The sequence below is a fragment of the Ruditapes philippinarum genome, unplaced genomic scaffold (assembly GCF_026571515.1).
Source record: "Ruditapes philippinarum isolate M1 unplaced genomic scaffold, ASM2657151v2 ctg2278_1_1_1_1, whole genome shotgun sequence".
In the NCBI taxonomy this organism is placed as follows: Eukaryota; Metazoa; Mollusca; class Bivalvia; order Venerida; family Veneridae; genus Ruditapes; species Ruditapes philippinarum.
This window is the reverse complement of record NW_026852253.1, coordinates 24813-49320: the sequence shown is the minus strand read 5'-3', so window position 1 is coordinate 49320 and position 24508 is coordinate 24813. Positions and strand designations below refer to the sequence as shown.

General features: G+C 32.0%; 2 protein-coding genes across 2 annotated transcripts; both read left to right on the top strand.

Annotated features, from left to right (window-relative positions):
• Positions 1–10151: 10151 nt before the first annotated feature.
• LOC132754196 (zinc finger protein 768-like) lies at positions 10152–17042 on the top strand. Its single transcript, XM_060744794.1, has 5 exons — positions 10152–10566; positions 11717–12635; positions 14850–14992; positions 15674–15808; positions 16136–17042. Exons 2-5 carry the CDS (start codon positions 12096–12098, stop codon positions 16155–16157), a joined length of 840 nt encoding a protein of 279 aa, XP_060600777.1. The 5' UTR covers positions 10152–10566; positions 11717–12095; the 3' UTR covers positions 16158–17042.
• A 1552-nt stretch (positions 17043–18594) lies between these two features.
• Positions 18595–20923, top strand: LOC132754185 (uncharacterized). Its single transcript, XM_060744782.1, has 2 exons — positions 18595–18695; positions 19030–20923. The coding sequence occupies exon 2, from the start codon at positions 19223–19225 to the stop codon at positions 20066–20068; it is 846 nt and encodes a 281-aa protein (XP_060600765.1). The 5' UTR covers positions 18595–18695; positions 19030–19222; the 3' UTR covers positions 20069–20923.
• The last annotated feature ends 3585 nt before the right edge of the window (positions 20924–24508 follow it).

Here is a 24508-nt window from a genome sequence, read left to right as displayed (position 1 = left end):
AATTAAGAGCTGGTCCAGTATCCAAAGCGATCTCAATACATTTGTATTCAAAGCTAGTCCGATATTCAAAGCTATAGACCGATATACAAAGCTAGATCGAAATTTAAATTTAGATCGAAATTGGCTCTAAATGGAACATCGCTATTTTATGTCAATGCTCTCTCCCATATAAGATACAATAGGTATATTTTTATTTATTTTCCGTTTCTTTTTCTTTATTTTATTACCGTTAGTACCAACAACGACTTGCCCCTGACGGGGTTTGAACCCATGCGACTTGCTATATAATTGGTTTCACGCGTTTATCCCTCGGGCATGCTGCCAACACTTGCTCTTGATGAAACGTTGTAAAAAGATATCAAAAACTTACTTTTAATCTACGAAAAATGCGGGGGGGGAAGTCAGTTTAAGTATGCCTATCTATTCTTTGGACATTTAATTTTACCTCAGAAAACAATTCCTTCTACGCCATGTCTGATACTAAGTTCTATTTCGCAAAAGGTGGATTTATAAAGATTAAGGCTATTTATATATCAAAGTCACAACAATACTTGCTCATTTTATTTAAAGCAAAGAAGGTGTGCAATTTATTAACAGGGCGGATTTTCGTAGCACTTATTTTAGTTAACACTTGTCGGGTGCATTATTGTCGCGATTGGGTATCCAACCAGGCTTATCAGCTCCACTTGCTAAAACAACGTTCATCCAAACTTTTCCACCCACTATTTAAACTGCTTTGTTACTATACGGTTAACTTGGGAGTTTTCACTCCAATCAATTAAATCGTAAGCAATGGTACCGGTATTGACCATGACATTCTAGTATCGCCATCGTCTCCCCGTGTACTTCAACGTGAAAGCCCTAGATTGCCTATTGTATAATTAGCAATATTTTCATTTCCAGAATTTTCAGAAACGCCGGTCACCTATCGATCGTCGTAATTGCTAGGTACATATTTTCACAACTTTTCCATAGAAAGGCCGGAGTATACCCTCGAGTGCAATCAAAATACTAACGGATTGACCATCTAGCTCTTTAACAATGGTAATCAATTATGGATCTTCCTAAAGCACTGTTTAAACGTTTTTATAGGCTACTCCAAGGAATTACTAACGAACTTCAACAGATCTTGTACAACTGTTAACACTCCTCGTGGGAAACGTATAAGCTAACAAGCTTCCTTGATGCCCAGAAACATATACCGCATTGTCTGTACATCTTTTATTAGATATCTTCATCAAGACGATTCCAGACATAAGTCATAACCGGATTATCCGCCCTGGATACTCTCCAGACAATCTGTAGAAGATCCCATTTTTGGTAGAATATATCTTCGGCTCGCAAATAACGTCGCTGGGTATCGTCAATCCCGGTTTCGGCTGCTCTTGTAAATTTAGCAGCAAATCTGATGTTATTATTTTGTTGCATGAATAAATAAATATCATAAGTAAATAAATGTTCGAATTTGTTATGAAAGATTATGAGGCGTAACTTAGAATCTTCCCTCAACAGTTAAAATGAAAAGTCCCATTTCGTCGTAAGTAACGTTATTATCCTTTTGAAACATGGAACTGGTAGCGTAGGATTGAACCCACTAACACTTACAGGGTTATTAAGTGCCCGGACAGAAAGACGAAGAGAAGTGTTCACTAAAAAATTCAAATATACGTTTTCTTTTTCTTCTTTTTCGACCATTTGCAATGTTCAGCTACGCTTTCTTATGCTATCTATTTTTGATTTAAGACATCGCCTTTTATTATTTAAATGCGCGTTTCAATCGTAAAAAATCTGGATATTTTATGAAGGCTACGTTAAAATATATGGATGGCCTTCTTTACGACAATATAAGAGCCCTAAACCAAGCAAAATGTTCGGGAGATTTCCGCGTTGCATGGTCGTTTATTGGTATATAAAGTCTATATATAAAGTGTCGTAAAAAACATCATTTTCTCGAGCCAGCCGATAAAACACCAGTTGGCTGATTACGTTGCGGATTCGTTTTTTTTACATAATTTTGGAGAGTCATCTTTACAGCAATATAAGGCCCATCAATTGATGGAGATGTAAGTTATTAACATGTATACTAGTTCTTATATGTTTTATATGTGAATAAATTATATGTGATAATGGTTACATATGTCTCTTATAAATCTCAGTTGATTGGTCTTAAATGTATTTTAAATGTATATGAATTTTATGTACTGTATTTGTAAATGTAAGAAAGAGAGTGAAATAAACGAATAAATAAATAATAAATAAATATTGTATTATGAACATTTTTATGATGAATAAATATATTTTGTTCGAGAACGTTTTATTGTCTGCTATAATTATGAATATATGTAATATCAGAGTATGTCCCACACTTGCCAGCAAATTCTATATACAAAGTCCTCATAACATAATATAAAACAGTTTCAAAATAATTATTCATTGTTTTACAGACCTTCCAGAACAGACCAATTCACTTTAGTACAGGTTAATAGAAGTAAAGAATGAAAGTACAGGTTTATAGAAGTAAAGAAGGAAAACATTTAGTGTCATTCGGCCTAAATAATATAACTGAAATAACTTTATTTAAAAGTCATCATCATGCAGCTTTATTTTTCTGTAATAAACATGTCGTCATAAAATGGGATAAACTTATTTTACTAATTGTCCCAATCATGCCAAAAGAAAGTACACTATTGTGTGTCATTTTTTTTTTGCTATTTATATATTGTAAAATTAGCATATATTTCTAAAGCAAAGCAATGGCATATTCCTGTTTAAATCATTGCTTTCCCTTATGCTCGTCACCTTTTCTTTCAAAGGGTAACGGTAAAATTTATCTATCCACAACGCGTGTTCCTTATAAAGATGTCGTCTGCGTCACGAGTACCCAGCATGCGGTCACTACGATCGTCGCGTGCCTTTATAATGACATAAGTAAACAATTACATTAAACGTTTAACATCTATCCGTGTTATTTTCTCACATATGTCCGCATGACGCCCCATCCCAAAGTCACAATTTTGTGTAGCTCGGCGTTCAACTTCTCGCGAGATGTGACAGTAAACGTTATTTAGATCTAGCAAGGTGTAAAAATGGCGGCGATGTTCGCACGTTTGAGGAACGCTGCATATGGTGTTGTGATAATGCAATAAAGTGTCTAAATAATTGAAAGAATTTTGTGTCGTTCGATAGAAATAACATACTGTTGACAATTATTACGCAGACGACAGGGGGTTCAATAATGGATACAATCATGCTTAATTATATGGTCAACAAAGAATATTGCGATTATTGTCATATCGTAAATTGTGAATTGTGACAAAATTTGAAAACCCTTCATAAAAGTTACAATTAAAACATATCTTCCTACCATTTACAAAATTATTTTGACATTTTTATTTCCGATCTTATTTTTTTTAACTTATTTTATTTAAATTGCCATTCTACCATTTTGATTCATCTTTTATTTGTCTATTTGTTGTTTTTTTTGCTATTACCGAAGAATTTTAAAATTATTTCGATGCATCGCATCAAAATAAACAGCTCCAAAATAACAAAACAAAAAGCGCGCACTTTTGTTATTATATAAAGAACTATTCAGTATCTTTCAATTATTTGAAAGACCCTTAATCGTCACAGTACAGTACAAAACAAATCTTAACAATCATTTCTTAAAGATTAACTGGAAATCTGAAAATAAAATGTATTTTTTAAAATGCCTTTAATTTCACATGCAGACTAAGTACATATGTAAATTCTTTGTTAAAAATCTTAATAATTTATCAGACAGTCTAAATTTGAGATATTTTTTTCTTAATTTTTATCTTCATTGAAACACGCTCTTAACTGATTATCATTTCCACTTGAGACAGGCTTATTGACTTACACTGATTAATCAAATTATTAAATATTATCAAAGTCCGCCGGTAATTAACAATATATCCTAGATCTTACAAAAAATAATAATGTGTAATAAATCATCAATTATTAACTTATTTAGTTTGTTTACCAAAAACATGCTTAAAGACAAACGGACAGATTTACATGCTTTTCCCACAAGTTTCTAATCCGTTTTTTTTTTCTTTATCCCAAGTTTAAAATGAGATTATCTCCCACTTCAAACACATGCCGGTAAGATTTTTTAACAGCTTATCTTTCTTAATTTTCATCAGACACGACATGTTTTGGGCAAGGAAAGTAGTGCCTCCAACTTTTCCCAGAGAAGTGTATTGATACGCTCTCAGATATGCGCATTCCGTGCACGGTGGGGAAAAAATGAGCCGCGTCACGACAAAACCAACATGATGGGTTTGCGACCAGCATGGATCCAGACCAGCCTGCGCATCCGCGCAGTCTGATCAGGATCCATGCTGTTCGCTATCAGTTTCTTTACTTGTTATAGGGTCTGTAAGCGAACAGCATGGATCCTGATCAGACTGCGCGGATGCGCAGGCTGGTCTGGATCCATGCTGGTCGCAAACCCATTATGTTGGTTTTGTCGTGACACGGCTCAAATATTGTTGGCCTCTGCGTTGCGAAGAAAACGAGAAAAAGATATTAAACGCTCAATTGAGATTATCCGCATTTAATTCAATTAGAGATTGCATAAATAAATTGTTGACCCAGTGTATTTTGAATACTTTATTATCCAATGCATTATTTGTTAATGTTATATTAATTTGTATAACTTATTATAAACCTACATGATATTTCGGTTTGGAAATCGTCTTAATTTTCTGTAAATGAATCAGATCAACCTGTGTAGAGAACCATTATAATAATAATAATAATAATAATAATAATAATAATAATAATAATAATAATAATAATAATAATGATAATAATAATAATAATAATAATAATAATCATAATAATAATCATAATCATAATGTAATGGTAATGATGGTGGTAGTGGTGATGATGACGACGACGATGATCGTAATGATGTTGACGATGATGTCATCAAATTAATCATCGTGGATGCGTTTTTTTTTCCTCTATACCTAAACCTTTTCCAAATTCCTTAAAAACCGGGTCTTTAAATTCTCAATTTGACAGTGCCTGCTAAAATGAAAAACGAACCTTTTTCAAAGAATTTTCAGTCATTAATAAAGCTAAAAAAGGGACCAATGTTTTATGGAAATCCATGACGGTTTGTTCTGAGTCAAGCATAAAATGAGACACGTAGACCTGACACGAGTGCAACTAAGTTTTTTCTTTCTTTTCAGAGTTGTGTAAAAGTTATCTGCCCTTGAATTGACTTGAAATAAGCAAAATAATCAGAATTTATAGCAAAAATTCAAAACTGAGGACATCGAATACCACTTTTTCTGTTTTTTCCTTCCCTTAACTTTTTTTGTTATCATAATCTTAGATCATGCAAAGTTCAGCATAAACTTTGTGAAAGTAATTTTATTTTCCCTATTAAAGTGCTATATGAAAACTAGTGCACACTTCCTTAACTATTTTCTAATTTCTGAGACATTTATTGCAGAATATAAAGTTCAATGCTAATTTACAACACATAGACAATTTCCCTGTTTCATATATTCATGTGATTCCTTAATATATTCTCTGAAAACAATGCAGGACAGATTTAAAATAAAACATATCACCCATACAGTATCAAAAGCATGTTTTTTATTCATGACGTCATAATAAGTGCTATAATTATAATATTATGTCAAATTTGTATGAACTCCGCATATGCCAACATGTCAAATTTTTTGACATTTTCTGTATATACACAACATGATAAAATAACAAATTTTAAAGTTTATTCGGCTCTATACATGTATTACTACATTTCAACCAAATGAATATTTCTAAAAAAAATACATAATTGTTCATCAGACAGCTAATCAAGTTAAATAAAAACTTATAGAAACATGCCCAGTCTTTAATTCAGTGCCAACTGACAAACTTTCGAGTAATGTTACTTTGCTACCGTTATACATAACTCTCTTCCAATCTCGCAAATAACGAGATTAACGGATTATCCGAGATCATATCGGATTATCTCCCTTTGTTATTTCTGTTCGCCATTGTCATTTGATTAATCCAATAAATTAGCCACTATAAGGATTAGCTAAGGAGAAAAATGAACCGATTTTCTTCTCCGTGGGAAAGGTGGAGAAATTTCGGTACTTCAATACGATTTGATTATTTGATTATTATTTAATCAAATCCGCTGAAATTTATGACTGCTGTGTGTGTATATAGAAAAAGCAAGTCAAAGCCCATGACGTCAAGTAATGTCTCACCAGGGTGTAAAAGAAATTTGTGTATTCTTTCATACTAACACAGCTTTGAGCCGGCTAGATGCAGTGACTGGTTACTATTTTAGGAACAGATCAGATACTTTATTTAGATTTGTACATTGTACATCATAGATCTATGATACAAAAATGTTTATAAACATACCGCCAATACAGTCAAGTAACCAGTTCCGGTACATGACCAGTTCCGGTTTTATCAATGTCATTTTCATTGGAATATTTCTTAGCATTGAATTTATTGTTTAATATATAATGCAAAGCGTGACTGACCATCACAGTCCTGTTGGCAGCTCACTTCCATATAAATTGCCGGTTTTGAAAAACAACATTGAATGAGTCGGATCAGGTTCTGTGCCGAAACTTGGCAACTGATAGTATAATGGCTCTAGCGATCATTTTTTACTTCACAATTCATAACCTTGAGTTATCTAGAAACAAGAAAATTAATTAATAAATGTATATAAAACAAAATAAGAAGTACAAACATATGGAAAGCAACTTTTAACAGTGTGCTTCTCAAAGCAAAGCTTTCTTTAAAAAATTGGATAACTGAATTAATATTGGTATGATTCAAACACGATTACACGAACGTGCAGAAAATTTATTGTCAACTTTATGGACGATGACCCCCAACACTAAAATGCTTCATAAATAAAAATGTCAATGCTTTGTACTCTATGCTTTATAAATACGTGTTCTGTAGAGTATTATATATTGACATGGTTGCGTGTAGTAACTATTTGTGCTTCATTCGCAACTTTGATTTTTCGTACAGTTAGAAGACGAAACTTGTCTTAGAGAGGAAGAAGATTAGTATCTTTAAATTCAACGAAGACAAAAATAACCACATTTCTGGATTTAATGATCCATATATACAAAATAATAAAGCCATGCAAGTTATGAAATGTATTTATCTTTTATTTTTATTTGTCTTGGTGTTGTTCTTTTCCTTTTTGTTCTTTTTCTTCACCTTGTTATTTTCCTTGTTGTTATTTTTCTTCACCTTGTTATTTTTTCTTGTTGTTCTTTTTCTTCACCTTGTTATTTTTTCTTGTTGCTATTTTTCGTCACCTTATTCTTTTCCTTGTTTTTTTTTTCTTTTTCTTCACCTTGTTCTTTTACTTAATGTTATTTTGATGATTTTCTTCTGTATTTCTTCTCGTTTCTTTACTTCTTGTTCTCTGTATTGTTTGTATTTTTCTTGTTTCTTTCCTTATTATAGTTCTTATTCATCACCAAAACATGCTATCATCTTCTTCGCCGACCTCTTCCTTCCAGTCACCCCCTACCCTCTCCCGCTTTGTAAAGAAAAGACATTAACGGATCTTTCAGGCATAGCCAAGGTAGTCGTAGGCTCGGTCCAAACTGCAAATCATCGTGAAACTTGAGTAAAAGTTAATACTAGCACAAATAGTTTTAAACATTTTTTAAAATGTTCTTTGGAGAAGTTAAAAATATTGTTTTAAACAGGTTATTATTTTGATTATCATTAGTATTCTTTGCAATCATTGAGGCAAATGACTACGATTCAGGGGTTAAACTGCTATAAAGATGCGGAGAATGGGTTGAACCTTGTTTTACACCGTCTTACAATAAACTCAACAAAACTAAATTTGTAGTAACCGATTCATTTGTTGTTGTTATTTTTCTTTCACTCTCTTCATCTGGTATTTTTTTGCAAATAAAAATACAAAGCCAGTTTGCTTAATATGCAACAAAGATAGTTTTAAATTTTCCATTGTTAACAAAGCAATAGACCTTTATGATTAATTTGTAAAACTTCTGTGCATGACATTTAAATCTAATTATTTTAAGACTTAAAGTACCATTCTAAAAAAGTATATTAGTATACTGGTCACACGGGAAAGCAAAATGATTTATTCGAGTCTGTAAGAAAAATGAGTAATGGTTAAGTCATTGTAACACAAAGAGAAAGTCATATCTTTTTAGAGGACTTTTGCATTAGTCATGGTTGTGTCACAGTGTCTCGTTGTTTGGGATAAACACAATAAAACTAAAAATAAACTATATTCGAAAGGTCTGAATAAATATTAAAGAGCAGCCTAATTCTACCTTGCGACGATTCCGTTATTTGATTACATTAAATTGTTTTTTGCATTATCCTAAATTCTATTGGAACATGGATTAACATGTAAATGTAGTTAATTAGAGTCGGCGACTGGCGGCACAGTTCAAAGCGGGTTCGGATTATCGCCGGATATTTCCGTGATGTAACATGTTACCGGATTAGGAAAGTTGGAAATCACCGGTACTGTTCGTAAAGGGTTCGGCTGATTCCGTAACGTTACTTAAGAAGAAATTTGCACCTTCGGCAAAGTCCGTAACCGGATCTACAGATCGTACTTTTAGATACTCTGGAACAGAAAATAACAATGGAGCAAATGGACGAGCAGAGGTATGTGATCTTTCTTTTTTTCTTTCATTCTCGTATATTACAAAATTTATTACTTTAATGTTTTATTCTGTCTATATCATTGTCTACAATAAGAACTGAAGCCTTGCCATGTGCTTAACTAAAGAGATAACTATTGTAAAATCATCACATGCTGTGCACGTGCAACTTGAGTTCAATTAATTTTCTGCTTTGTTTAATTTATCTTAAGATTTTTAACTAAAATGTAAAACTTTTACATTGTTTAATTTGCATAATTATTATGTTGATATTTGAGAAGAAAAAAATTACGACTATAACTCATATTTATGGTTTATAGATAAAAATTCACATACATACAAATGTGCATGATTTGCTAATGGTGGTGATATGGGGATGGTGGTATGGAGTGGAACTAGAGGGTTGTGGTAGAGGGGTGGGTGGGGTTGAAGAAGTCTCGAAACTATCGAACATGCCAAGTCGTTAATTTGGGATATCCTCAATTGTTCTTTTATTTAGAAATGGCATAATCTTTATCAAACATGTTTAAATATATATTATACAAGTTAATATAACAGTTTAGTTTGTATGCTAAAACATTGTGATAAAAATTTGTTTACAGGGATTGTCTCGTTTTATTTCAAATAATGAAATTTCTAAGAAAGAAAAAAATTGAAAAGCAAAACAACAATTATTAAACTACTACCATAAAATAACGGAGATGTAGATAACATCTATGTCTTTGAAAATAGTAATAACAGTAATAAGCGCACAAAACACACAAAAAACAAAACAAAAAACACACACACACAAACTATGAATACATTAATTTTGTTTGAAGTCGTGCATTTTTCTAAAACTTAAAATCAAAGTAAATATATGTCAATATATGTAAAACTTAATTAAAAGAAATAAAAACTAATTAAAAGAAATTCAGATGCATATAGATTCTTGACTATATTCAAACAGTTGCAACATGAAAATAAAGATTCATTTTAAATCACTATGCTCTTTTTTTTTTGTTCGATTATTTTATAAACTAATTGGCGCATTCGGACAACAAATTTTCGTTTGGAATAATTTCATTTATTGTCGTCTGCATCATCTCTAACAGTTCTCAGGTATTTCCGTAAGAGAAAGTCAAAACGCATGAATATTTTATCATTTGGTCAGTCAATAAGCTCATAATAATAGATCTAATTAACCTCTTTTTTCTTGACCATCCGATAAAGGTTCGTTAACGAAGATGCTTATTCTTTCCTGTAACCTCCTCGCAGCTGACCATGTATAAGAGGGGAGGATTACACCATCAAATACATCATTCCCATACTTTAACGGTGCAAAGATTCTTTCTTCCGCAGAAAAATATAATGTAATAATTATTTAGCCATTCTGTTCTCGCCTGTTTGCAAATCATATTGGTGATAATTATATTGATCTATAATAATCTTGTTATGCGCCGAGATTACGTGCGAAAAAGCTCCGCCCCTTAATACCATTTACGCCAATCAGAAAAAAGAACTCTACCGGGTGGCCCGATTTGCCCTTTTCTCATTGGCTAATGCAACAAAAGATTATTGTATTAAATTTTATTGCCGTATTTACTTTACTTAGATATTTACTTATGGCACTTTAATATTTTCGCAAGATAACGCATAATAAGAACTCGCCAAAAGAGCATCACTGACGTTAAGAAAAAAATAGAAAAATAACGTGTTTTTGAAAAAGGAAATGTTTAACTAAAGTGATATTTTTAACTTTAAATTTTCTATTTGAATACAAGGACAAACTTTGATTATATTTTTTACAGATCATTTTGGGAATTTATTCCTAAAGTCAGGATGCCAAAGGCATTTCTAATGACTGGAAATCGTCACGATGACCATCACATGGAAGAGGAAGGTAAGCGTTGTTGTTTTTTTATTTTATTTATTATTCATGTATTTTTTTAATTCGAGAAAAAGAAAACAAAGAAAGAGATAATGATAAAGGGTATTTTTGTTCCAATGGGTGCAATATAGAAGTTAGAGCTGACGTAAAAATGAAATTCAAATTTAACCCAAAGCCTGTGACACATACAAAACATATGGAAAAATATCACCTTGAACTGAATCGTTTTAGATAAAAATAAAATCAATTTAGTTAGTTTATTAATTTATAGTAAACAGATTTTTATTATTTGTAATATGCCGCGAGTGATATTTCTTGTATTTCACTGATATATATCTTTAAATTTGTATTACTAGTGTTGTGCATACAGAAGACCTCATTTATAAATGTACATTTTTTATATCCACATGCATTTGTTTAAATGTATTCTAATTTGTATCGCGTTTATAAAAACACTAGAAGCTATGTGAATATATGACATAAAATATGGTCAGTTCTTTTAATTTAAGATATTACCATCTCTTATAATTGGAATAATATACACACGGTTATTTCTTTAAAACATAACATAATATTTTTTTTTATTTCTTTAAAGTAATTTTTTTGTTTGATTCAAACTATACTCGATTTTAATTGTTTATTAAGAAAACGTTGAGCTAAGAATTTCCCCAAAATTCATTGACTATTAAAAATATATTATATGTTAAAAATAATGGAATATAAATAGTGTTTGTAAATTTATTTTTTTATCTTATTTTTATGAAAATTTTCAATATTCACTACTTTTATGTAAATTGTTATGTGCATATTAGATAATATATATTGAATATACTAGTAAAAGCTGAACATTTTTTATCCTTCTCTTGTAAATCAACAAAAGTAAATGCGAAAATAACTACAAATATGTGACGAAATCGCGAAATATAAATAGAATATAAATAATGATAATATAAATAGGACTTATTATTCGAAAATAACTAAAAATACGTGACGGAATCGCGCATTTTAGGTATAATATAAGAAATAATATACCAATAGAAATAATAAAAAGCATGAAATGTAATATACTGTTGCCTTGGTTTAAAGTGATTCACAAAGTTAGAAAAGTTCACATACATGGTTTCTTTATGTTTCATATTACATGTATTTTTCTATTTCACAGAGGAAGGTTCGGACACGTCGTTCCGAGATGACCGAAGTTCTCCGAACGTTCAGCACAATGACGACAGCGATGATAGCTCAATAAACCACCCGGCATCATTTAGACCATCCCCTGAATCTGCATTCAGCAAAATAGGCAAGCAAGAATTTGGCACCGGAGGCCTCAAATCTCCGTTCCTTTCAGGCTCAGCATCAACAGGAATGCCCGGATTTTATCCTGGATTTTTCCCGAACTTTTATTCTAGTCACTACCTGCCGAAAAGTCCGAATCGGGACCATCTTCGTCACCCAGCCATACTTTCCCGTCACCGTTCCAGTTCCCTGAGAAAACTTCACCGGATTCTGATTCAAAGAAAGACCTTGACCATTTTGATAAAAGCATGTTTTACTACGTTGACCCGAGAATTCCGTTCACAAACTACTTCTTAAATTTGACGAAACTTCTAAATAGCAGTAGTAAAGAATGTACAGCGACTACACCACTCGGGAAAATGGCGGGAGAAGATAGCCAAGCAGACGACAGGGAGCCTCCCATAACGCCCGACTCATCCAAATCTTTTTCCGGTAAATCACGCACCGAAACAATTAGCTCCCCGGAAAGTGAACATTCTAGTGCTGAAAATGACGAAACTCCCGACAGGAAAGAACTTAAAGTTGACATTGTTCCCGACCGGCTAAATATACCAAATCTGACTGATCCACGTTTCGTGAACCCGTTTGGTACTGGTTTGTTGCAGCCTACGCATGCGGGAGCTATGCTTCCGGTCCCCGGCGCAGGTCTTTTCCACCCGGCACTGATGCATTTACCGGGCTCTGCATACAGACGATACAATCCCGAGAAGCCACCACCCGTGAAGAAATACAAATGTGACGTATGTGGGAAGGCTTTTTCCAGGAGTAACACATTGGTCACACATAAGGTAAATTTTATTTCATTATTATCATTATTTCTATTTGTTTAAAAGATAGCATGTTCTCCTCATTTCGGAACCAAGCACTTGTCTGTTTTGTGTAGCATTATCAGGGTTTAAATATTTAAATAATGTAATGTGCGCATTCACAGCGAACACGAGCTGTAAAACAACAACAACAAAACAATAACAGCAATAACAACAAAATAAGTAAATAAATAAATAAATAAATAAATAAATAAATAAATAAATAAATAAATGATTGAATGAATGAATGAATGAATGAATGAATGAATGAATGAATGAATGAATGAATGAATGAATGAATGAATGAATGAACGAACGAACGAACGAACAAATCAACGAATGAATGAATGAATGAATGAACGAACCAACGAATAAGTAAGTAAATGAATAAATTCAATAAATAAATAAACCAAGCAAACACCTAACATAATTTATATTTAAATGCATTCTTTCTTTTTTTATTTCTGTGTACAGAAGCACAGGATTTTATTTAAAAACATAGGTACATAATAAGAGAAAGGCTTTTTGTGTCTAGATTTTAAGCCAATCAGATTAGGATGAAATAAACGTTGACACTTTTTGTTTTCTTCCGAAAATTGATAAATAAATGGTAAATAATGTAATAATAGTAATGCAATATTAAAGCGGATGTTGTTTTTGTGACTTAGACAAAATAAAACGTGTCATATTTTTAATGATTGTATTCTATTTCATGCAAGTGGCATTTTGGTGATTATGCATTACATATTATTAACTCTAAACCAATCACGGACGATTTTGGCACCGAAAAGTTGAAAGAAGAACAAAAGGAACGTTTTTTCCTATCAACCTTGTTAAGTGCATATCAAAGTATTAACCCATATTTGACAGTACCGTCCTTCCCCACAAGTAAACAAAAGAGAGGGAGAGAGAGACAAAGAGTCACAGAAACGCAAATTAGTTTCAGACGAAAATTCCGATAGCTGCAAAATATTATTACGAAAAATCTAATTGAATTTGCTCAAAAGGTGAACTAAAATCTGTTCTGTTCAAACAAAGCGCTGTAGTTCAGTAAATGTCAAATAATTTTGGTCAAACATCAATGAAAAGTGGATACACAGTTGCTTCATTATTCAACGGAAAGAATAATATTTACCCAAATTATTTCAAAGTACGATAGCGTCCGGTATTGAGCCGCAAGGACCCATATTGAGCGACACTGCTTCTCTAAACATTAAGCGCCACGCGACACCGCTTCAGAATCTGTTACTTTTGTCGCTTTTCAAACATTCTATTGAAATGTAATTAAATGTTGACATAAGCTTTTAAGCTACGGTGACCACAACAATTTGCTTGCTATTGATTATACGAACACAGTACATCTTTTTATGTTGCCATGGCAGAGGTCTGGCAGCGTTATAGAATTACTAAAGTACTAAACACCTTTCTTTTGGAATATTTCATAATGATCAATAAATAAATAAATAAATAAATAAATAAATAAATAAATAAATAAATAAATAAATAAATAAATAAATAAATAAATATGAATGAATGAATGAATGAATGAATGAATGAATGAATGAATAAATGAATAAATAAATAAATAAATAAATAAAAAGATAGATAGATAGATAAATAAATAAATAAATAATAAATTAATCAATAAATAAATAAATAAATAAAAATGAATGAATGAATAAGTAAATAAATAAATAAATAAATAAATAAATAAATAAATAAATAAATAAATAAATAAATAAATAAATAATAAATAAATAAATAAATAAATAAATAAATAAATAATCAATCTATCAGATAGACATGTATTATCAGACTTTTATATGAAAATAAATACTCGTAATAAATGCATTTTTAGAAAACTTGATTCAGTAATCAGTACCATCCACTTGTCTTGTTTCTTTAAGGAAAACGTGAGGTTCAAAGCTCTTTGACTTCCATACAAAATACTATATTAGTACTAATTGCAAAAAAAACTGCAACTGGACATCAAAAAAAAAAGCTTTAAAGAATAAACAATTTCTGAGGCATAATAAATTCTATGGTACAGAATCACACTACCGATAATAAATTATTGTTATTTCAACATAGATGTTTTTCTACTATACATTTACATGTGATAAAATACATACACATTTGCCAACGTGATACATGTACATCGGTCCTAAATAATTACACTTTTCTTTCGTTTTTCAGCGAATCCATACTGGTGACAAACCGTTCAAGTGTGAAATTTGTTCACGTGCTTTCCGGCAACCGGGCAATCTTACACGTCATCGACTTACCCACACTACGGTCAAACCATACGTGTGTCCCACGTGCAATAAGGCCTTTAACAGGTAAATAGTACACGTGTTTTAATGATTCAGATATTGTTCATTTAAAATATGTCTATATTTAATACCGACTAAATAACGTTTTTAACTACCCTCTTTCGATTGACAAAATGTTCATCCGATAATTGAATTTTCGAAAAGCTTCATTTTACTTCGAAGAAATGCAGCAAATTTGAAAAATTTGTTATAGAATCTAAGAAGGTATATTCCGTGTATAAACGGCGAGTAGTATTTACCCGAAAATAAAATAAAAACTGTTAAAAAATAAAGTTTTTATACACATTTCATATTTTCATGTCTATAGGGTTTACCATAACTATGGAATCATGTTTGCTTACTATTTCATTCCGCTAAATGGCCAAAAAGAAGAATTCTGAAACCACTGTTCTGATAGAGAAGGAAATTGTTTTTTTTTTCATAAATTTAGAATGTTTTTCGATCAAAGGGGTATTAAGATGTCGTTAAGTTAAGGAATCCAATCAAAACGAAAAACGAAATCAAAATCTGGAAATGACGTCATCAAGGTGTGATCACCGGAAGTAGATATGTTTCTACACTGTGATGTTTGTACTCGAGAAAAAAAACAAAACCTTTTTTAGATATTATTTAATTATTATTCCTATTACATGTGAATAAAGTTATTTATAAACACTTTTACAACTTTACCCACATCTATATTTTCAGAGCTTCAAACCTACACACACATATGCGAACTCACACGTCGTTTAAAGCCTACGTCTGCCCGTATTGTGGTAAAGGGTTCCATCAGAAGATTGACATGAAAATTCACTGCTACACACATACTGCGCATGCGTCAAGGTAAGATGTCTATTTATAAATTAAGATGCTATTCTACTTCCTGTTTCCGGTCTCAATGTTATTGGACTGAAGGTGTTTTGTATAAAGTACAAAACAAACAGCAATGTGGAGACCTTGACACCGATCTTGTTTGTAAATACATGAATTTGAATGATTGTTTACATTATTTCTTTGAATGAAAAGATATATTGATTGACATAACTTCAAATGTGACCTAAATCTATTCATATGTAATATAGTAACATGAACGATACTTTTTTAATCTCCTGATTTTATTTATCTTTTTTTACTTTATTTATTTACACAAAACATTTATTTTTTTTACAGATCCGAACCCTCTGCCTTGTAGACGAGAGGTGCAATATGGGAAATGTTTCTAGTCAATATAACAGAATATGTTAAACGTTCGACAACTCTTACTTGAATGATCGAATGATCAAATTGGTGAAGCAGTTCTAGTGCTTGTTGGCCGCGTGATTTAGTTATTTTTTGTCAGTATTTATCTACTGCTAAACCATTTGATTTATCTTCTTGGTCACGTGTAAGCTGCGTTTACGCACGTGATTTATATGTAATTAGGTCACGTGATTTGTTTGTTAACTTTTCACGTGGTTATGTCTGACTTTATGCGATATGATCTATCTTCTTTATTGCCACGTGATTAATGTGTAACAGTTCACGTGATTAAGCTGATTCCTGTGACAGAAAGAAATAGATTGTGTGGCAGTTTAGCTTATTAGTGCTTGGATTGTGAGAAAAAAAAACGAATAACAAAAACAACACTGCAGGCTACATGTATATGTATTTTACACACATCGATATAGAAATCATAGTTATGTGAATTTGTCTAAAGTAATGCAATACTTAAATATGCATGACACGTAAGACTGTGTTTATACATGTACATTGTATTACATAAACTTATAATTCCAATTTTTTTCATCTTAGATTCACTTTACATATAATTGTTTCAGTTATAGTTTAAATTTACATTGTCAATCAAGTGATATTAGTATCATATTTTAATAAAAAAAAAACCTCTGCACAGCGGCCCACTTTGGGAGAGAAATATTTCGATTGTTGAGGGGAGGTTTTGTTTTAGAGTGGTTAAAGTGATCATTTTGAAGATTTCATTGTAAAACTCTTTTGTTGAAACGGAGTTTCTGTATTGTTTATTTAAATGATAAATTCAACTAGTGATAACAATGTTAATGTTATATTTATTTTAAGTATTTTCACTTGATATTAATAAATGTTGTTTAAATCTTGACGTAAATTTGTTATATTTTTCCCCGATTGAAATTTTCTAGTTGTATCTGGTTTAAAATGTGTCTATTCAAAGTTACAAGACACATTAATCTCTAATTCGGGGGTCGAGTTTAAAATCACCACGACACTGTTACGGTCATATGGCGACTATCCAGCTTTAATAGCGGAGGTGTCCATATGTGCATTATTTCAGTCACATGCTCGCACAGAACTATAGAGCTATAGAACTGATAATCTTCCATAATAATTTGCTTGCACACATAGAGTTTCTATGGTGGCTGGTTTGTGCCAAGTCGTAGAAACACCAGACGAAACACACAAAAATACGACAGAGTAACGACCACTTAGTCGACTTTCGCCTTGCGACTCACACAGCGAAAGTACGACATCGTGACCACTTGTCGTACTAGTATTTTTGTATTTTCGCTTGACGCCACTCGGAGCAAAAACATGACATGGCACAAATCAGCCACTATTAGTTTCCCTTACATGAAAATACATGTACATAATTATTAAGACCGCAGTCAAAACACATGTATACCATGACACAAACCATATAGATAGTAAATATTATGTCCTTATGAAAGGCGATTTATTTATTTGATAACATTTCGAGTAATGATGAATATTAAAGCACTAACCTTCAGTATTCACTCAAAACAATCATATACATGTAGTAGTTGATATATATTGTGTACTTTATGTGTGCATAAATACACACACGCACGCACGCACATATCGGGAATCCGCATGTTCTATGACGTTTGTAATCTTTTATAATGTATGTCAAAGGGAAATAACCTTAAGACTAACTAAAAGCTAATGATAGTCAGAGTTGTCCCCCATGTCGTCTTGTAAATAACTACACTATTCCTTATGAATATGTTATTTTTACACTTTGGCTAAAGTTGTCCTAAATATTTAAAAAAATTATAACCTTTCAAATAAGCTAAAGAGTTGGTTCTAATAATAATAATAATAATAATAATAATAATAATAATAATAATAATAATAATAATAATTAAAATAATAATAGACATTAATAATAATAATAATTAAAAAAATAATAGATGATGATGATGATAATAACAATAATAATAATAAAAATAATGATAATTAAAATAAAAAATAAAAATAATAATCATTATGAAAATATCATGATAATGATAATAATTAATATAATTAATGATGACGATGAGGATGATAATGAAGTACGATGATGATTTTAATGATAATAATAATAAAATTAAATGATAATAATACATGTTATAATAAAATTAAAAACAATGAACCTTCTCTTTATAAACTAGAGAAGAAAAAAACTAAAAAGGGAATAAAGATACATGTTTGTTTTGATAATGATACGTTTAATCTGGGCTAACGACAACTTCAACAATTAGAGAGATATTTTTAAAGTATCAAATTGCTCGGTTCAATTGGGGTAGCTGTCTTGAATCACAAAGCGTTTGACATAACGCTTTGTTTTCGCTTTTAATTTTCAATTCAAACATTACTGACCCAAAATGAGGTCGTCGTTAAAAGTATTTTACAAATTTGTACCTAAGCCAATTCCTTAACACCTGTATATCTAGTATTAATAATTCAAAGCTTAGTTTCGGTGAGTTTTATTTTATTTTTCTAAAGAAATAAATTGACGTAACATATGTTTTTCATATGAAGGGTGCATTTTGAAAGCATTAAGTCTTGGACGTTACACTGTCCTTAAGTACCGGAGAAATTAAATTTTAATGATTTATTATATTATTTATTATAAGCGGGAAAAAAGATCTTTTTTATGCTGTGATCAGCGTAAAGAACATTCGAAGAATCAAGGAAGCAATATATACCTTTTTATATTTAGAAGTAAGTATTTATACTTTTTAATTCATTTTTTTTAATCTTAAGCAAAATTGTCAAAATGTTTTTATTTTTTATATTTTGGTTATTTTTAGCAAATAAGGCAGCAGATATATGATGTAGTCAATTCCTTTTCCGGTACAGCCGGTTATATTCATCAAAGTCCCGAGCTCGAAAGCGAAAACCCTTACTACCACCACCACCACCCACCACCAATAACAACAACAACTACTGACTACAACAGAAACGCTTAAACAGTGGAACTTCCGATAGAAATAAACAACAAAGATGGGTAAAGTGCACAGCGTTGAAAAGAGAACTGATATTCAGTGCTTACTGCGCAGTGATCGCGAATACAGCGGTATATTTGGATTGGTCGTTTTACCGTCCGGAAATGTTATGATTACCGATTTCCACAATCGAAAAATCAAAACTGTCCATATTGATTCCGGAGATGTCGTCGGTGCTTTGACGATGACGTCAGAGCCGTCCGACGTCACTTTCATTGGTTACTCAAAAGCGGCGGTCACGCTACCAAACGAACGGAAACTTCAACTGTTAACGGTGACGGACGATGATCGATACATAGCGTTAGACCATCGTATAAACGTCGACGGACGTTGCGTCGGAATTGACTGGGACCACGACACGTTTCTCGTTTCCTATGACGACCCCTCACAAGTTCAGCTAATCAGTAGCGGTGGAATCGTTCTCAAAACTATTCGAACTGATCAAAGAGGCTCTTTCATATTTCGTCGTCCACAGGGCGTGGCTTTTGCACGAGATAAGATCCATTTTTACATTTGCGACTCGGAAACTGACGAAGTGATGAAAGTGAGGCGACACGATGGAATTGTCATGGCTATAAATAAAGAAATCTATCACCCAATCGGCGTAGTTGAGCTACCCGACGAGAATGTTCTGGTTGCCGGAAAGGACACCAACGCCATACATCTTCTGTCGCCATATCTTAAAGGTTTGAACACCGTTCTGTCGACAGTGGACGGTATTTCCCGACCGAGGGCGCTGTGCATTCGTCAGAGGGGAAATTCCAGGAGATGGTATGACCTGATTATAGGTAACCGTAACGGTTCCGTTCTGACACCGTACCGGTTTTTGTTTCAGCCATATTAACATTTTTATTTATTAACTGTTAAACATGTATTTATGAAAATTTATGGAAATACAAACTTGACACACGATAGCCGGCAAACAAAACATAAACTCTATCTTTAAACTTGAAGACGTCTGGATATATATATATATATTCTAGCTAGACAAGTGAACGCTTATTTAAACGTCAAGCAAAAGGAACTTTTCAATTAAAAAAAAGACCTATATATATGTTTTTATGAAAGCTTATTGCTGAAAATTAAGTAAATATACCACATTTTATTTTTTCGTGACTGTCCAGCATCTAAGGTTTAAGTAACAACACTTGCATATTCGTGTTGAAAAAAAGTAAACCGTTCGTAACGTTTTATTAATTTACATGATGTTATAGCGTGTAATTTATCAATGCACGAAAAATGGTTTATTTTCTCACCAAGCGTAATCTTTTTGAACTTATTTGTATTTTTATACGTGTATAAAATTTAATGTGACGCGTCAAATGAAAGGACGGCATCAAGGTAAACGGAGTTGCGTGACGTAACCCAAGCTTCAAATGTTTTTTAAACTTAAACTTAAACTCTTAAAAATACTATTAATATAGTTAAATGTAGAAGAAACAAAATCGTAGTTTTCACAACTCACATTTCGTTTGACACGTCACAAATATAATGTTTATTTATTAAAAAAAATATATCTTAATATACATTTTCTGTTTTATATAATTAGCTACAATTGTACATGATATTATCCATACATGTATATCGTTTGGCCCTCTTTCGTTGTTTTAACAGTTTGATATTTTGTTTTACATGTATTTGCTATTATTATTGTTTGTTGAAGCCTAAATAAATAATAAAATATAATATTTATGTTGTATTTTCAGTTTGTTAACGATTACTTTCTCTCGATTATAGGCTTGAATTTTTAAGTACTTTTGAGACCCATTTTTGCCCGAGTGGATTTTCGCACGAGAGCAAGTACTGGAGTCAAACTACTTACAATATAAATTATATGTTTTATCATAAACTTTATTTAGACAACATGACGGAGATTAAAAATAAATTAGAAATGTTTCCATAGGACACGAGTGCCCCCACACTCCACTGCTTTGTCAATCTTATGACTTTAGGTCAAATATGTTTTAGGTTACATGTGCCACAAGTTGTAAACTAAAAATCGTTTACTAAGTCAAGGGCAAGAACTTTACAAATACTGAATAAATCCACAAGCAAACCCCAAGGTGCATAAATACATGGCTTACCAACATTCTTGTAAACTTTCAGACCTACTTGTCAACTATTTTTTGAGTTATGCATGAACAAGTTGAAAATTGCAAATTTATACTAAGTCAAGGGCAATAACTCTAACATCACTAAAAAAATCCACATGCAAAACCCCAGGTGCATAGCTTCACAGTGATGTTGATCATTATTCCTGTAAAGTAGGTTGATTCTAACTCAAGCACACAAGGAACATATAACACAACATAATGGAACGGTTTTCACTAAGTCAAGGGCAATTAATCTGACAAAACAGAATAAATCCACAAACGAAACCCTATGTACACAACTACACATGCTGAGCAACATTCTTGTAAAGTTTCATGACTCTAGGTCAAATACTTTTTGAATTACGTGCGACACAAGTTGAAAATTGTAAATTTTTACTAAGTCAGGGGCAATAACTCTAAAAATACTAAATATATCCACACGAAAATACCCAGGTGCACAACTACACATGCTGATCAACATTCCTGTAAAGTTTCATGACACTAGGTCAAATACTTTTTGAGTTACGTGCGACACAAGTTGAAAATTATAAAGTTTTACTAAGTCAGGGGCAATAACTCTAAAAATTCTAAATATATCCACACGAACATACCAAGGTGCACAACTTCACATGCTGATTAACATTCTGTAAGGTTTCATGACACTAGGTCAAATACTTTTTGAGTTACGTGCGACACAAGTTGAAATTGTAAGTTTTTACTAAGTCAGGGCAATAACTCTAAAAATACTAAATATATCCACACGAAAATACCCAGGTGCACAACTACATAATTATACTGATCAACATTCCTGTAAGGTTTCATGACACTAGGTCAAATACATTTTTAGTTACGTGCGACACAAGTTGAAAATTGTAATTTTTTACTAAGTCAGGGGGGATAACTCTAAAAATACTAAATATATCCACACAAAAATAACCAGGTGCACAACTACACATGCTGATCAACATTTCTATAAAGTTTCATGACTCTAGGTCAAATACTTTTTGAGCTCCGTGCGACACAAACGAGAACGGACGGACGGACGGATGGAAGGACGGAAGGAAGGGCGGACGGACGGGACAAGGGTAAATCTAAATGCCCCCCCCCCCTAAAGTGGGGGCACAAAAAGAGGAATCAAGTTCTGCTCAGGTATGAAATTTAAAAAAAAAGCCAATCTGATCAAGGGCACTTTGCTCCATGTGGTTATATCAAGAAAATAGACACTACAAGGATTTAAAAAAGCTTTGGCTAAAAATAACTATCAAAAGCATTATCGATATTGACTGTTTTATGAAAATAGAGCGGAAAGAACTTATAATGAGCAACACCTATTCTGCAATATACGATGTCCCGGGTAGGGTCATCGCTGCTAAATTAGAAGAAAAAAAAACGACGCCACGATGGTGTACAACGATGTTGAAAACACAAATCTGCGATAGTCAAAACGCATAACAACGAAAGTCCGATGTTGAAACCTCGATACAATTTCGTGTTTTCAGCATTGTTGTTTCGTCTTTTCATCATCGTGATTTCGTTCTTTCGTTATTTCTTCGACTTTTCGATACTACGATGGTGAAAACACGAAATAACAACGGTGAAAACGAAATAACGAAATAACAACAGGAAAAAGAAAAGTCGGATTAATGAAAGAACGAAACCACGATGGTGAAAAGCCGAAACAAAAATCCTGAAAACACAAACTTATATCGAGTTTTCGACATCGTACTTGTTTTGTATTGCGTTTTCACCCTTTTGACTTTTCATCATCGCAGAATAGTATTGTCGTTGTTACATTTTAAGAATATGCGCGATAACCATAACGGGGCACCGTAGTTATTTAGTGCTGAATTTGTAAAATTGCCAAATATCTTATGCTAATACACGAAATTGTTTTCGTTTTAAAAGTTGGCATGAAAAGAAAATATTGGCACGCTATGAATAACGCCACTGAAAAAGGACTCAAATATTGAAGTTCAATTCGTACACCCATAACGATCATATTTTTTCACCAAAAAATGTGGCACAGTTATATGTCGCAACGCCTTTAAATGTCACACTTGCCGCTTAATGTCGCACAATTACCGCTAAATGTTGCACTATTGCCGCAAACGCTGCTAAATGTCGTTATATATCGCAATGGTAAAGTTATATGTCGCACCATTGCTGCTAAATGTCGTTATATGTCGCTATGGTCAAGTTTAATGTCGCACGATTTTCCCTTGCCGTTAAATGTTGCAACACTACCATTTAATGTCGCAAGACGTGCTAGGTATATATTTGATAAAAGTAAATTAGCTAGTGGTATTAAAATACAAAAAAAACAGAAACAAAAAACATTGAGATTTATGTTTGTATATTTTAAGTAATTTTGAAACATAAAAGACTGTCCCGATCCATCTGCTGACTCAAGATGAAAAATGTTTCTTCTTTAAAGTGGGTAGATCTACAATGGGCAAATGTTCAAGACATACTTCAAATATTGATTAAAACACAATAGAAACGTACCATTTGGATATTCTTACAGAATATTTTTTGAAGAAAAATGTTTATCTAGTTCTACATGATTTAATTTGACATTTAGAACATTTTATTATCAACATCCACATATAATTATTTCATGGTTTTATTATCACACATGATACTATCAATACAATGGTACTGCATACTTTTCATGTTATGCGTTAGAGGAAATGACATATTCAACAATGAGATATTAATTTTATGCGCTGGAGGAAATGAAATATTTAAAAATTGAGATATTAATTTTATGCGCTGGAGGAAATGAAATATTTAAAAATTGAGATATTAATTTTATGCGCTGGAGGAAATGAAATATTTAAAAATTGAGATATTAATTTTATGCGCTGGAGGAAATGAAATATTTAAAAATTGAGATATTAATTTTATGCGTTAGAAGAAATGATATATTCAACAATGAGATATTAACTTTATGCTCAAGAGGAAATGAAATATTCAACAATGAGATATTAATTTTATGCGCTGGAGGAAAAGAAATATTTAAAAATTGAGATATTAATTCTATGCGCTGGAGGAAATGAAATATTCAACAATGAGATATTAATTTTATGCGCTGGAGGAAATGAAATATTTAAAAATTGAGATATTAATTTTATGCGCTGGAGGAAATGAAATATTTAAAAATTGTGATATTAATTTTATGCGCTGGAGGA

What these genes read in the sequence shown, in the direction of transcription:
- LOC132754196 (XM_060744794.1), top strand. Translation starts at nt 12,096, where the DNA reads ATGTTTTACTACGTTGACCCGAGAATTCCGTTCACAAACTACTTCTTA. An exon ending in TGCAATAAGGCCTTTAACAG is followed by an intron (nt 14,993 to 15,673) that starts GTAAATAGTACA and finishes CTATATTTTCAG; the next exon opens with AGCTTCAAACCTACACACAC. An exon ending in CATACTGCGCATGCGTCAAG is followed by an intron (nt 15,809 to 16,135) that starts GTAAGATGTCTA and finishes TTTTTTTTACAG; the next exon opens with ATCCGAACCCTCTGCCTTGT.
- LOC132754185 (XM_060744782.1), top strand. Translation starts at nt 19,223, where the DNA reads ATGGGTAAAGTGCACAGCGTTGAAAAGAGAACTGATATTCAGTGCTTA.